Below are 16,496 nucleotides of genomic sequence, written 5' to 3' on the forward strand. Positions count from 1 at the left end.
AGGAGTTGGAGCCTTACAGATTTAGACATCCACAATCTGAGGGTTGTTTCAGAACTTCAGAGCTCAAACAGTATTGCCAAAATAATATGCCTGAGAAAATAACCAGGGATAGAAGGGAAATGGAAATGAGAGTATGTTCAAGTTGTAAACAGAGACTCTGGTACTCTTCCCTCTCTACTATCTGTTTTACTGATACTTTATCCTCCCAGCTATCAAGCCAGACAACCCAGATTTATGTTTTGTTTTAGCTCATAATAGCCACCATACAACAGGGCGATGGGCAGAGCATAAAGCACACCCATTTAATCTTTCTACCACAACATATATTTACTGTACATCTTATCATACAATTTTGGCAGTCCCTGAGAATCAGCTGTCCCTATTTTCCCAGGCTCCACAAGACTGTATGGCCCACACAGAACATATTGAATATACAAGCTTACAGAGGAAGATTGTTTTAAGGTCTGTAACTCACAGCAGGAACTGAGCTAAGTTCAGTTCCACTTGGAAGCCATAAAAGCATGGGTTTAAAAAAAGTGCAGCAGTATCTGGTGTTTGATATCTAACAGTATGCAACATGTTTATGACATGTATTAGGCAACAAAATCTGAGTTCATAGCCTGGGACAACAAAGCAGAACTCAGCTCTGGCATATGTAGTGGGAAATAGAAAGGCATGTCTCGTACTGTAATGGATATTGCTGCTCCCCCAAGAGCTTGAGTTGCATAGAGCAGGTGGTTCAATGAAAGATACTAGCACTTTGGAAAAAATTAAAATACAACTAAAAGAGCAGCTAAATAGCAGCTGGTTCAAGCACAAGTCAATTCAGATTCAGTTTTACTATACAAACAGCACAGTTCAGTTCTCCAGAATTACTTTTCAGAAATGACAGGGTAAGAAAGTTTGGACAAAATATGTGGCAACTAAAACTGTCTCAGTTACACAGAACTCTGTTTAAAGGGTACCAAAATAATGAAATCTAGATGAGTTATCACATTCAGACTACTTTAAAATTAGTCTGATTCCAAACTGGATGATCAAGTCCCACTGTCTTAAAACAAGTCCCATGGTCAAGTATGTGTTCTTAAAAACAGCTTTTCCCTAATTAAAAAAAAAAAAAGCAAAACCAAAACCTTTCTCCTCTCTCACATTAAGTAAAATAACCACAGAAGCAAAAAGAGAAAACACCCAAGTATATGATGGAAAGAGGGAAACATACCAACATGCGCAACAGCATACCAAGCCTACATATTGGAAAAAAAAAGTTTTATACATTAAATGAGATCAGCAGAACTAAGTGTTAAAAAGGGTCATGGCTAATTTCAAAATATGCTTTAGGAGTCGGACTGTCTCCAGGAAGAACAAGAGTTACTTGCCAAGTAGGAAATCATGTCAATACTGGCTATTCTTAATCATAGTCTCATGCAGTGGAGAAAATGTAGTCATTTTACCAAATGAACACCAGTTCTTAATTCTATACCTCAAAGTATTCTTCCCCCACACACCCACTGACACTTTTTTGCTGCAGCAAACATTATAGAAAGTCAAACAGTGGATTCTGTGTTTTAAATAGTTTGTTGGTTTTTGATTTTGTTTCACTTTTTCCCATTTTTAAAATGAAGTAGAATTACAAAGAAAAATTTTGTGTGACCCATGAGAGTTTGAATCAACTCAGTCTATGGCAAACTGAATCTTGGGTTAATTTTCCAGGCTTATAGGGTTATGCGCTTGTATCTCATTCTCTAGACAGCAAAAATAAAAAAGCAAACTGGTCTTCTATGCATAAAAATTAATAATCCATGCTGGAGTACCCTGGAGGTTTCAGTACCACCATCAGTCAATAACTGAAGAGCTGGGGCTCTGTTACTTAGAAAAGTAGTTTAAAAATGATTTAATTTCTTAATTGCTTTCAAGTTTTAGGTTATACAGGGCTGGTAAGCAAGATTTTTAAAGCTATATATTGTGGTTGAAAAACTTCTGAAGTTCTGTAAGAAATCAGTTTATATACTGAACTATTATCAGATAGAGCTTTTTTCAATCATAAGTGAAATCTTTCTCTACTCACTTGTGTGAAGTACAATAAAATAGAAAACTAAGCCAAGAAAAATTATCTTGTTTGGCATGAGATTTAGCCAAAACATCAAAAGCTAGAACCTTATTCCTAAGTATTTGAGCAGTACAGCTGAAGGGCTGCATGTGCCCAATGCAAAAGTCATAATAAAATTTAGTTAAATTTTAATTAAACTGTTTTTCCAAAACAGGTGTTTTGATAGTGTCATATCCCATGATGCAAAAGAGTGCATCCATAAGCATGCCAATTTTGGTAGAATATATATTGTATATACCAAACCAAGATCAGTTATACCTGAAAAATAACCACTTACCTGTTAATGTAACTTAGAGCAACATAGGTTGGCTGCTGAAGTTCTTGTTTTTCTAATACGCGTGGGTCTGTATCTGGAATAAAGAAATACATACACAGAATTCAGCTTTGTGCATTTACACTGAAATTAGGGGATTGAATGGTGCAAAGTAACCTAAGTGGACACAAGAGGTACAAAATAGTTCAACGCAGTTTATCCATAGTGTACACTTAGCACACCTCCATCACTCGCTCATTCATTCATAAACACAGTATTGCATTACTTTACCCAAGAATTTGAAACATCAACAGTGATGTCATTTCCAACTGTCACACAAGCTTTCACAATCCCCCTCATAAATACTAGTTTTCACTGCTTTCCATGATTTATAGTGTTAAATGGCTCAAGCTTGCTTCTTTTTTAATGTAGCTATTTTATCATTTTAAGATGTTCCAAGAGTGATTAGATCTCTTCTGTTGGGTCTTGAGACTTTTCTTCTGCATCTCTGAGTTTTGTTCTCTCCCTTCTCTACAGCTTATTTTCTGAAGCTCTGAGTCAGAAAAGTCATACAAAAATACTCTTGAAGCAAAATGCTTGCCAAGCAGAGCACTGCCCACCAAAAGCCCCGAAGCAAACACATCCAAATTCCCTCAAGTGCTAACTTTCTCACTCAAATGAAAAAATATGTTTTCAATCACTGTTTCCATTGTCCTTTGCAGTTAAGTTGTGCTTTTATCTAACAAAGAAGTTTTGGTTTGAATTTTTGAAACCAAAGCCAAGGGAATATGTTCATAGTTTAGACAGCATTCTTATACCAAAACCCAGTGTTATATTGAAGTTTCAATATAACTTGAAGTTTCAAATACAACTTTGCCCTGCAAAGCTGATAGGCACCTTTAGGAGCTGAGCATAAATAGTCTTCAAAAGTTCCCAATGGAAAGTGTGCATCCTGCCTGTGCAGATTACTATAGTCATTAACAACATGTTTTATACATTACTTGAAAAGCAATTCTGTGTGTAACTTCTGTGTTTTAACTATCAAGAATAAAAACTGCCTTTACCAAATGGCTCCCCACAGCACTGCTGCTCTCCATCTTTTATTTCTCAGAACCATCTACTTTGTGTTTGGTGAGGGGGGGAAGGGCACGAGGCACTCCAAGCAAATCCCATATTTTGGACTGTTCTTGCTTCCACCTAGAGATTTTAAGCATTGTTAATGTTTAAAAACTCATTATCTTGATAAACACCTTAGTTTGACTTGCTCAGTTGCTTTTGGTGGTTTTTGTGGGGTTTAAAATATGATACAATTATTTTAAAATCTCTCTGTGCTGCTGTGCCTTAAGGAAGATTTTTAACTGAACTGAACGGGGATGGTGCTTGAGGGTTTGTGCATTTGTCACACCCACACCACTGCTGAAGCAGATAATGTCTTTATTAAAGGAGAAGGGAATCCCCTGTCTGCCTCTCAAAGCTCAGATTGATCCTAATCCTTCTCCTTACACTTGCTCCTGCACAGCTTAGGCTGCAGGATTTGCTAACATGCCTTTATCAATATATCCCTGAAGAGATAAGTAACTCTATGAAAGTTCAGTGAAGAGGGATAAAAGTACAAGTGCCAATCCAATCAGCAAACCCAAGCCTGTTGTTCTTAAGAGGAAAAGGTCTTGCTGGTGCCTGGGGAAATTGTGCAGTAATTGCCAGCACATCACACTCTATATGAAGCTCACCAAAGACAGCAAAGCATCAGTGATCTCCCATGGTGTCTAATTCATTTTTCTGAGGAAGTGAGGTTCACACAGCATACACAGATCATTTACATGCCTTTGTTTCTATAAAACCCACCATCATTTAGCAGGCCAAGCATACAACTACTGCCCTGGTGAGCTCTCTTAGATTTACACCTTGGTGGTGCATGGCCTGCCATGGAACTGTCTCAATGTAGAATGTCTGCAGGGCATTAATCCCAGCCAGGACTATCTGAGAACTGCTGTGATGCCTAGAGAGGCTACCTGGAACAGAGGCTGGACAGAATTAAAGGAATAAAGGAGGTGTTTATTGAAAGGCCTTTAAAGGGCACACCTTGGGCAGGCCAAGAGCCTGGCCATGGCTCTACCCAAGATGGTGGACCAGTCAGGAGTTTTCACACTTTTATAAGTTTTGGTTCATTTACATATTGGGGTTACTTGTCCAGTTACAGCTTCAGGCTATGAAGTCCCATCCTCCCAGATTGCTCTCCTCAATCTGCTGGTTTTACTTTTTGGGCCTGAAGCTGCAACGGTGTCCTTAGTTCTTGGGCTGGAAAAGGTTTGTTTTGTCTAACAATTGTTTTATCTGTGAAGGGAACTTGCTAACACTTTATATGAAGTTCAGAGTCACACACTAAGGCATTACAGAATCTGAAAAATGTGAAAGCTAAAACGTAAGGCATCAGCTGCAACCCAAGTTCAGGCATCTGTGGTTAAATGACTATGTCTTTGCTAATCCAGTTCTTAAATGGGATTAACCTCCACCTATAAACAACAGTTTCTGTGACTGAAGGAGACAAAATTGGGGCTGGTTTACATCAGAGTGCTGCACATTATCAGTGGGAGAGGACAAGGAAAGGCTCTAATGGAGAGTCCACCACCCTTCCTGCAGCTTGCCAATGGCTCCCCATAACACTAGATGAAGATGAAAATACAAAGACAAAAACCAAAAGTCCCATAACTTTTGTGGGAGTGTGTTATCAAAGCAGAGAGCAATTTGCCTGCTAGCACCTGGAGAAAGCAGATTCCTGTCTCTCAGTAGGTGCTGCCTGTCACATGAGGAGCACAATGCAGATTCTATTTGATCTATCTGTCCTTCCCCCCTCCATGTATCAGACTTCACAGTTTTTAAAGTCAAGTATGCTGCATATAACAATTCCACAAAATAATCCAAGGAATGGTAAAAAAATCTTGTATGAATTTAGCACTTAGAATGCTTGACACATTTTTATTCCTCTTGCAACCCGGTGCTGGGTTGCCAGTCATGAGAATGCTGCATTCACTTCTGCACTGCAGCAGGAACTCTACACATAACATTGCTGGGTACTATTTCTCTTCCTCAGCTATAATATATAAAAAAAAACCCCACATAAATGTGTTCTGGGGCCACAGCAAGGCCCTCAGAGAAGAGCAGAAGAGAGGAGAAACAGCTGTGCCACAAGTGGCAGCAGCCCTGGGGCCCTGGCACAGCCCTTCCCCAGTGGAGGGACATGAAGGGGCACACTGGCAGCTCCTCTGCATCCACCGAAAACCTGCATGGCTGTGCTATCCAGGCCCATGCACATTTGGCCCACCACTGCCAGCTTTTTTCTCACTGTCTAAAAATGCCACCAGTCCATTCCTTTCTGCCTCCATTCCCTCTTCCTCTGCCCAGCCTCAGACAGTGCCTTTCCTCTCTCCTGCCCCATTCTAACTGCAATTCTTCCCATATATCCTGCCCTCCATCGCTCTCAACTGCTTTCTCTGTTATACTCCCCTCTCAAAATGTCCCAACATAAGAACAAGTTAAAACTTTCACGGAGTTGTCAATAACCACTTGTTCACTCTTGTACCACAGGACTGCACATAGATGCAATTCATTCCCTGGACTGCCCTCTTCCCTTCTGCTCCTGCCTGACTCCTCCACTCCCTTTATTGTATTTTACTTCTAATTTAGGCAGTCTCTGCTTGCATTTCTGATGTTAGTTAGCACTTTTTTGAGCAGAGTGAATACACATTGTTAACAACTACAAAAAGATCACAACCATCTCAAACTTGATAAAAAACCCCCAGTAGTTAGCGCTTTTTTTCTTTCTTTTTTAAGGAATAGCAAGTACAGCTACAATGGGATTAAGGAGCAGTATTCCCTGATGCTGAACTTTCAAGCCTGGACTTCAAGCACTCTGCTTTTCTCATGCATAAACACATTCATACATACAGACACTAGCAATGTTTTCTGATACCACACATGCTGCCCAAAGCCTGTCTTTGAACACGTGCTGCCCCACTGACCAGGATGTTATGCATCAGCCAACACTCTCACTTAATCTGACTTGGGAATGAGGAGCAGGGAGACAAAAATCTGTTGTCAATCTCACAAAAATGGCCCTGTATAATGTTACATGTTTAGTCAATGTTTCTTCAAACTCACACAGACTGGTCAAAGTCAGCCAAAAGTAGCCTAAATAGTTTCCAAAGAGACACCTATAATGGTTTAAACACTCACAAATGACAAATTTCTTCTTGAAAATATTTAAGCAATATAACTTAGGGCTGATCTGAGTTCCCTTTCTTGTAAGAAAAACATCCAGCACACACACAAAAACTGCTCCAGAACTTGAGGGGACTGGTTGATTAACATTACTTTAACTAGCTACCCTCACTTCTTGAATTAACAAGGGCTATCCAAGACTCACTACTTCACTGGTTTTGCTGTAACACTTTAAATCCACTAGAACAAGTTGCCAGCTGCTGTACATTAGCTGCCTTCATTACTTGTCTCTTCTTATAAACATTATGTGCCACTGATTTCATTCCACAGTGGGAAGAATTACTTTCTGTAATGCTGTGAGAGTTTTTTAAGCTATGTCCTCCCCATTTACTATGGTGCTAGATTTTTCAATCTTTTTTAAAAAATTAATTATTAAAAGAAAATTTTTATCTTATATGAACTAGTCCAGAATTTTGCTCTGCATCCCAGCACCTCACTATTTAAAAGACTGAAGTGTGGATGCTAACATCCATAAGAGAGACAGAATTACTCAGTCATCTGTAGGATTAGACCCCTCCAATTTCTCACATCCACAACCTGCTTCATATTGAACAACTAGACAAGTAGTATCAGTGTATAATTAAGGCTGAGAGACCATAAATTGCACTAAGCCATCTTTGAACTGTTCACACAAAGCCAGGCATTTTCTGTGGAGTATGTTCTAACAAAATAAATCACTGACTACTGAAGCATGCTATGATTACTAAATCACCTCACTACACAGAAATACAGAAAATTTTGAAAGTGCTGCAAAATCCTAACCTGGCAAAGTATTTTAAAGAGAGCAAATAATAAACAAAGACATCCATATCCTGTATAAGCACAGTCTTCAATTATATAACTTGGTTCTACGCTAATATTTTTGTACAAAAATACACGCCACATCTTCATTGTACATAATGCAGCAATAAGCTTTTACCCTACAAGATACAAGAAAGTTATCAGAAGCAGCTTCACTTTCATAAGAGCCCTGGTTTTAAATCACTGTGAAAGATCACTTTTCACCTTACAAAATGCTAACAAATTCCAGTGGCATTATTTTACAGCCACGAGCTTTCTTCTTATGGGGCCCAGGAAAGTGATAAAGATAGTCTCAGAAGAAAAATAATGACCTTAAGGCTGCTCTTCAACATTTTGAAAATGAACTGACCAGTTCTGTTTTAACCCCACCCTGGCACCATTTAACAAAAGCAGAGGCTGAGGTCAAGATTGACAGAAATACAGGTGCCTAAAGAAGGAGACATGAATCCCTACTCACAAATGCAGTGGCTGGATTGTCAAAAGTTTTTGGTAGCTGTAATCCTCCAAGAGATTTCACAGACCAACAACCTGAATAGCTTCTTTATAGCTGATACTTATCCTTTCATCCATCTTTGTCATAGGGGGTCTTATGCTAATTGAGTGTGGGGGTGATTATTGGGGAACAAATTTCAGCCTAACAAACAAGGTCTCTCAGAGAGCTCCAGTGAGCCTCTGGTGAGAAGTACAGGACAACTCCCTGATGTTGCAGATATTACTTTTTGGAGGGAAGGGTTTAGAGATGTCCATACCTTAAAAAGACTTAGGTTTGAAAAATATGTCTTCTGTAAGTCATATCAATTTTATACCGAATAGTTACGACAAAAGCCAAAAGGCGCAACTCCCTTTGCCAACCCAAGGGCCTTATTTCCATTTCAGTTTAATCTCTAAAAGAGTAACAAAATGCCTTTAATGTAATGAAAAGAACAGCCCTGAAAAGGATTTTAAAAGGATTTTAAAAGCACATATTTGCAAGGACCAAGGACTTACAAGTCTCTCCCAAGTCACTTGGAGATGTTAATGATAATCTCACCTTTCTGTGCAAGATCACACTGGGGTAAACTGCCAACACAGAGGTTCCCCAGACTCAAACCTGACTTTGCCAGAACATCCATACACACGTTCTGCTCACCCACCAGCAGGTTCACAGAGTGCCTGTCTTGTATTTCACTTGGCCTTGAAACTGGCTGATATAAGTCAGCTCAGCTAGTTAATTAAAAACTACACTTCCCTTGAAACTGGCTTGCTTCACTAATGATGCCAAGGCAAATATTTCTGTTGGCTTCCTCAAAAGTCTGCAATTGTTCCTGTGTGGATGTAGCTTAAAAAGCCAGAAATAGATAAATTCAATGTTACTGGAAATTGCTCCCCATCTAAAACCTCCATTACAAGGAAACCATTATGAGTTTCACAGTATCAATTCCAAATGCAGTGTTATTCGTGTCTTCTTAAAAATAAAAAAAAAATCACAGACAAATTAACACAGTCCCTTAATTGTATCTTTAACAGAAAAAAATTCTCATCTTCAAAAAGGAGATTATGCTCTTCACTTCAAAGACAGGACACTGGAAGATAAATATGATTCTGCAAGACTTTCAAATCTGGAATTCAAGAACACCTTTACCATTTAAGCATGAGTTTTGGTTCTTTCCAAGATCAAGGTATTAAATGCCACAGAGATGGACTTATCAAAATGTGTGAAAGAGGTAAGATACCAAACTTTCACATTTCCACAATAAGCTCTTTAGATGACTTAGCTCTCTAAATAGATGACTAAGAAAGCTACATACAGGCAAGTACAAACAAGAAAACACTGTACTTATGTCAAGTTTCACAGTTTTGGTGAAGGCTAGAGGCTCCAGAATATGTTTTAGGACAAAATTCTGCCTGCTTGGTCTATCCCAGAGTTGCAAGAATTTCTCAGTTTGCTGCAAACAGTTTATTTCCCCCATTCCCCATAATGGGTTCATTAAGTGCATGAACCCATGAAAAAAGAGACCCTTACAGACACAGGTTACATAAGTAATAAAAGAAGGTCATGAAACTGCAGCATTTTTGGCCAGCTGAGGGACAGCTTTGTTGGGCTGCTGCTCAACCCAGGCCTGTGGACTTCCCACACAGCAACTGGGTGATTGCAATTGCTGCATTACAGCAGGAGAATAATGCAGTCCAAAGACAAGGTAAAGTCACAGCCCAAAAGCTGAACTGCTGTGGACTTCTCCTAAAGCCTTCAAGCACAAAAAGGTTCTCATTAATCTTAATAACTGCAAATTACATATTACACATGTAGACAAGTGGTTAGCAAAAGGAAATGTCAAACAGAAGGTTTATTTAAATGGAGGCTGCCTCAGTTAAAAAAACCCAACGAGTATAAATTGGGAATGTACACAGAGGCAGCTGGAAGGCAAAGCAGCAGCTGCTGACTTAACACTCTGGATTAGCACACACTGGCCCCTTCATGTTGGTGCACCTCCCAAGGAAGTGAGGCAGCCCTTGTGGAGTTCCCAAGGAAAATGGTAATTTGTAAAAACTGCCTCTTCACTGGAAAGACACCATGACCCCAGGGACAGCACTCCCAGCATTTTAGCTTCACTGAGTCAATGAATGCAGAACCTCTAAGAGGCAATCAGAGGACATCACTGCAAGAGGAAGTATAAAAAAGGGGAGAGAAGTTCAAAAGTAGAAAATCATTGAAAACTAAAGCGCAAGAACCTCTGAGAACACCACAACCAACAACATCCATTCATTAACGCAAACTGACACAAATGAAATTCCATTTTGTAACACAACTCCTGTGAGACACAAGAACTCAGGGTCTTGTCATATGAGAAAATGGTATCTTGGTGGGTGATAAAATAACACATGGTATTTCAGATAACCTACACAGAAACAAGCCTGTGCTTTGATATTACAGCAGAATAGAACCTTTTATATAACACTACATTGGAGAAAACCTGTTTCACCCTTGCAAGCTGCCAGTATTTGATTCAGACTGTGAAATTTTAAAAATAATGGCCGCCCTGTATCTTGTCCAGATAAGCAGGGCTCTGATTACAGGTTCACATGCATTAATGCACAGTTACTAAAAGTATTTTAGCAACACAAATGAGGTGATCACTGTACATTTTCTATTTTTAAAAACCAAATAGCCAAGTAAACAAACAAAAAGACTTGCAAACCTGAAAAACATCTTTCATTGAAAAAAAATAGTGATATAACCATATGCAAGAAAAGGTTATTTCAGATATGGACAATAGAAAAGAGAAAGAATGCATGGAGTCCAGTCAAGGATCCTGAATATTTTAAAAGTGTTTAATTTCTGCAATTAAGTTAATTATTGCACAATAGTAAGTGACCACAGTGCTCCTCAGTTGCTGAAAGCAACCTTTGGATCTGTCATGCTGCCTTCAAACAGGCAATTAAAGCGAAAAATGAGAGTGTGCAGAACTTTCCAGTACCATATATATACACAAATAACACACAAATAAAATCTGAAGTTCTCAAACCAAACACTTGATACATTTAGTTATGCTTTTATCCGTTTATTTGAACATGTATTGCTTTGCTACTCTTGAAATCCTTATTACAGATAATCTACTGCTTTAAAAAGAGTTTTCCCTTACCAGAAATCAAGAGAACTTTCCAATTCTCTGTCCCCAAAATAATTTGCATTAACTGAGGCTGAGCAGTATAAAACATTCCAGCTGTGGGCTTTCCTGGTCCCTTTTAGAGTGGTGCTGACTGGAGATAGAGCCCAGCCCTCGAGGGCACTCTCAGACCTCCGGCACACCTGAACAGGCTGGCACCCACAGGCTGCAGCTGCCTCTGGCACAAAGAATGGCAACCCAAACAACCCAAATTTAAGTCATCTCCTGCTATGATCTTCTCCTCTGAAAGCCCAAACAAATCCCCAGCAGCAACTTCAAGAGACGGAGCTGTGTAGGAGGGTATAACCCTAACCCTTTCAGAAAATATTACAGTGCACTGTGATTGAACACACCCTCAATCTCAGTAGCTCATGCCTCAGCATAAAAAGACTAATGCTGTAAATCAGCTACTTAATTTCTATTCAAACAGAACATAATTGCTGGTAACTGGCTGAAAAGCAACAAATGCCAAAAAAAGGTCTTTGTGATCTTTCAGATGTAATGAACTGCAAGCACACTTCATGTGCCACGATGCTTTTCCACTTACTATGCTAATTAGTTTTTATTTGAAACACACAATTATTGCTGCAACCAAATGCAATCATTAATGTATTTATTTGATAGGCAAAATATTCATGAATCAAATCAACAAGAAATAAGCAGAGCTGGAAATGTTCCTTAGAGAAAGAAAAAACCCTCCAGAACTGCTGCTATTTAATTTTACTTTTTAAATATTCAATTTTTAAGCATTTGAAATGCTAACATCTTGCTTGCAATTTCTAAGTGCAAATACACTTAATGAAGCTTGACATAGAGAAAAATTAGAATGCCATTTTCACAGAACTTAACAACATTTAATTCAAGTCAAATAACTTCATGATATGCCATTGGAGAGTAAATAAAAGGTCCATTTGCACTTAACAGTCAAGCACACAGGACATAACATATATCATTATTAATCTCTAAAATGATCCCATTTCAGTAATTAAATGAGCATTTTTATTCCTCACCACACTGTGATGTCTCTTTTGGCTCAGAGTTTTAAAAACTCCTGTACTGTGGAAAGGCATTCACTCAGATCAAGCAAAGTCCCTAAAATCAATTAAAATAAAACTTAATTAATGGTCTAAGGATACTGTTCTGCACTGAAACAATGATCAAACCACTTTCATGACCTGCAGCACTGCCCCCAAACACCCACACCAGCACAATGGTCCCTTTAATCACTTTTGTTGGATTGAAGGACTCCTGGCCAGTGTGGCTGTCCTGCCTCCCCAGATGACTCCTGATGCCAGCAAAGCCCCTCTGCCTGCATGGCTGTGACTCCCTGGAGGTGACCTGGTACTGGGCTGCCTGGGGGGAAAGAGTTTGTCATTCCCTACACTGCCAGACTGGAGAGAGAGGAGGAAAAGGAGCTGACCCAGCCCTGCCTGCAGAATTTCTAGGTATTCAGTCAAACTGCTCCATTTCCAGTGTTTCACACATTTCTCCCCTCTCTAAGGTCAAACACATCATTACCCAGCACATCTGGAAGTGACACAAAAAAACAGAAGAATGAGGAGCATTCATCCTGCTCTTAGCATTTTGCCAAAATTATAAAGAAATAAATTTTTAGAGTTGATAATTGATTGATTGAGGGTTGGATTCTGTGGGGTTCTATGAGAACCCAGGCCTTGTTTGGGCAAATCCATTGGGAAGTTTGGCCTTTTTTGGGCAAAAATTGGTAACTAGTAGTTTGAAGAACAATCTTTACATAAACCACAAGGCTCTGTTTTTTCAATGTGAGGTGAGTACATGCTTAAGACCATATTTTAGGATAAACACTTGAGCATAAAGGAAGCAGTTATTTCAAAACAGCTAGTTTTCCTACTAAAAAAACTTTAAATTTATAGGTTTGTGTTTGGTCTTCATAATAATATTACTCAAATACTCAAACCCTTGTTTTCATCTAGTTTTAATAATGAAATCCTGGTTAAACATTCAAAAATAAATAAAACCTAGCATACTTTATATAAAACTTCAAAAAATATATATCTTGACAGTTCTGATGCTTGAGGGTTTTATTTCCCAAAGTAGTAATGATCTCCAGGAGTTAAAATAATATGATTATATCCCAACTCCATGACCAGCTAAACCACAACTGAACTGCAGTGGCACATATTTCATTTGCAATGCCAGAGGATCTCCATTTGAGACTATCAACACAGCACTAAATTTCCAAGTGTCACTGGAAACAGGCCACCTGTAATTTTGGTTGGAAACACTAATATGAACTGCTGTAAGCAGCACAGCCAATGTTTTACCAGTTCAACCTCTTCATCTTTACCAGCAATGAGAAAGGAAAGCTTTTTACTCTCACTTTAATACTGTGTCTTCTCTCCTCTGCAAACCGTGGTTGAGGGATTTTTTGGTTTATTTTAGGGGAGGATTGTATGAGAAGGAAACAAAACATATTTTTCCTGTGAGTCACTAAAATTACTATAAGCAGCTTATCTTCTGTGCTACTACTCTGCAGTCTTGTAAGAGACAGGATTCCTAATCTTTGCTTCCTGCTGATAGGGATGCACAGAACTAAACCACGTCTTGTAAGGAAGAAGGAAAGAGCATAATTACCTAATGTTACTCAAAAGAAGCTCCAGAAGATAGCAACCATGCCAGGTGGAGCATGGACAGGAATCAGATGTGTTAGAACACTAGGTGCTCAGCTAACCTTTCTTTCCTGAAATGTCTTCTTCCAAAATTCGTTGGTAAATACCGTGTCTTATGTAATTTTATTACTTTATTTCACTGGGAATAATTTCACCACCAATATGCCTCATCCAAGGCCATGAACAACTCCAGATTTGTCACCAGAGCTACATGTGAAACATCCAGCTTACTTTGCAGGGAACAAGAAATGCACAAAAACATATATCACATATCACATTTCCCAAAGAGAGTGAGGGTGTGGTGTGGGGGTGTCCCTCTCTTTAAGGGGAAGATATCATCACTGAAATAGTCCACAAATGTGAACCTAATACTCTGAGATGAAAAATCCATTTTTCTGCAAACTAACTATCAATAAACTTAAATAAAATAGTTATCATCCCCAAACAGCACCTTTTGGAAGTCTAAGACTCAGTTATTGGGATAACAGGAACTGGCATATGAGAAAATCATTAAGTGCTGTTAACAATCAGCCTTGAGCAACAAGACTATTTTATTTGCCCTTAAGTATTAACAGTGGAGCAGAACCTTTGCAGTTTTGTACCTTTGACATCTGTTTTTGAAAGAGAATCTCAAATTATCTTGAGAACTGAGAAGGTGAGATAGATTATTTCATACACTGAAGTTAGTGAATGGGTTCCAGTATTCCCAGCCAGTGGGAAGCCCAGTGTAGCAAGGGGTTTGGTGCCCTCCATTGAAGTAATCTGGCCATCTCAGTCCAGCTCTTAGAAAGAACAGGATTTTGCAGAGCAGGGAATGGGTGAAGCCTCAAAGCTCTGCTAGAACTGGATGCTGCCATGTGCTCTCTCACCTCAGTGGTCTGAACCCATAAAGCACAAAGATAAAGATGAGGTTTTACCCTCATGCAACCACTCATAAACTGAGGCTTGCAGAGGGAGAACAAAACCAAAAGCTGAATGGTCAGTTTAAAACAGAAAATAAAATATTATATAAGCTTAAAAATATCAACATTAAGCAGACATTTAAGGATATAGATGAGCTTAATAATCAAAGATGTTCTAAGACCATGGCATGTTCTTATACATTCTAGTTTTACTTTATTATCCCAATCAAAACCATGCAGAGTCCAACAAAGCAAACAAAAAAACACCCCCACAATCCCCTCCAAACAAGCAAACAACCCCCCCCAACCCCAACAAAAAAAACCAATCAACCAAAACAAAGAATCCAAACTCCCATATTCACCCCGTGCCATCCTCCCCCCCAAAAAAACAACAACAAAAAATTGCCTGGTGTGAACACATAGGAAATACAAGAAGTTACCAATTCCTTCAAAATTCTTACACTATCATTGCCCTCACACAGAATTTGAATATAGAATAATTAATCAAAGAGTGACACCAATGAATACAAAGCTAGCTGACCATAATAAGAAAAAAAAAGTCTTTACAATTATGCCAGCAGTAAGACTATTCACTATAAAAGCTCACAAAAAATTACATGTCATTCTTTGGCTTCCATAGTTTTGCCTGGCATTCATGTAAGCCTGAAGTATCTGCACTTCCTTAATGATTGATGTAATAGAAAGCAACAGAAGGGCATTGCACTTTTTGCAGGTGAAAGTGGTGCTCCAGGTTCACACAAGTCAAGCTCAGGCAGGCTTCTCAGCAGAGAAAGCTCATTTTCTGCTCAGGAATGTCTACGGGATCAAGCATTCTAATAAATGCACTGGTATGTCAGAAATCAGTTTAATTAAGTAAAGGTAAGAAAAAAGATATGAAAGAGAACCTTTCCTACAAGCAGTAAAATTTCTCCTTGCATTGAATTATGTAAAAAAAAAATCTCATAACTGATGTAATAGTGTAGACAAGCAATGCCTCACTCCTAGCTCAGGGTAACTTGGAAAAGTAACTTGGAAAAGTAGTACAGCCTTGTTTCAAAACAGTGTTAAGTTTACTGTATTTAGTAATTTGAAAAATGGACCATTCAGAATTCCCAGGACACCAGTTATTTTGCTATTCTTATGCATTATAAGTAATTAGAATCAGGAAGAACTTAGAAACAGGTAGCAAGGGAAGAAGGACATTCAAGCAAGGCCTTCTCAGATCATGATACTAAAATATCTACTGTATATATGCACACCTTTCAGGGTAACTAAAAAAAAGATGCACATTCTTTAAACAACCCAGCTGCTAATTTTACAGTCAGTAGCTGACAAAGAAAATTTCTTTCTGAAGTGATGGTATAGTACCTTCTAAATTCTACTACTGTTACTACTAAACAGCATTTAATTAACAATTAGGAGTGGACAGCATTACCAAATACTACAGCAATAAATCTTAATACAATTTTTATTCTGTACTGTTCATCCTCTGATCAATACCCAAGTATGAAACAAAAAGCACAACATACATTTACCAAAATTACTTAAGGGATATGATAAGAGGGAGATAGCAGATAAAGGTTCTGAGGTTGAATTTCAGGACAATTTAAACTCTGATTAATTTGTCTCAATATTTATTCAGCTATGTTACTTACTCTGTTGGAGTTATTTGTAAACACAGTTCTGTAAAACCCTCTAAAGAACATTAAATCATTTGTCCTCAAAAGACTATCAGTTTATAGAAAAAGACACTTTCAACTTTAAAAAAACCTATATTTCAATAATGACCTTACAAGTGAAATGGCAAGTACTATCAGAAAAATAACATCACCTTTCCAAGTATGTTACTACCAAGTATGTTAC

General features: G+C 38.5%; 1 protein-coding gene across 1 annotated transcript in view; it reads right to left on the reverse strand.

The window, feature by feature from the left end:
- The window catches only part of JAZF1 (JAZF zinc finger 1), a 189,098-nt gene that overhangs the window by 82,824 nt on the left and 89,778 nt on the right, over nucleotides 1-16,496 (reverse strand). Inside the window, exon 2 of the mRNA XM_066569158.1 lies at nucleotides 2,385-2,457. Within this exon, the coding sequence (XP_066425255.1) occupies nucleotides 2,385-2,457 (73 nt within the window). The remainder of the gene's footprint in view (nucleotides 1-2,384; nucleotides 2,458-16,496) is intronic.

The sequence above is a fragment of the Molothrus aeneus genome, chromosome 1 (assembly GCF_037042795.1).
Source record: "Molothrus aeneus isolate 106 chromosome 1, BPBGC_Maene_1.0, whole genome shotgun sequence".
NCBI classification, from domain to species: Eukaryota; Metazoa; Chordata; class Aves; order Passeriformes; family Icteridae; genus Molothrus; species Molothrus aeneus.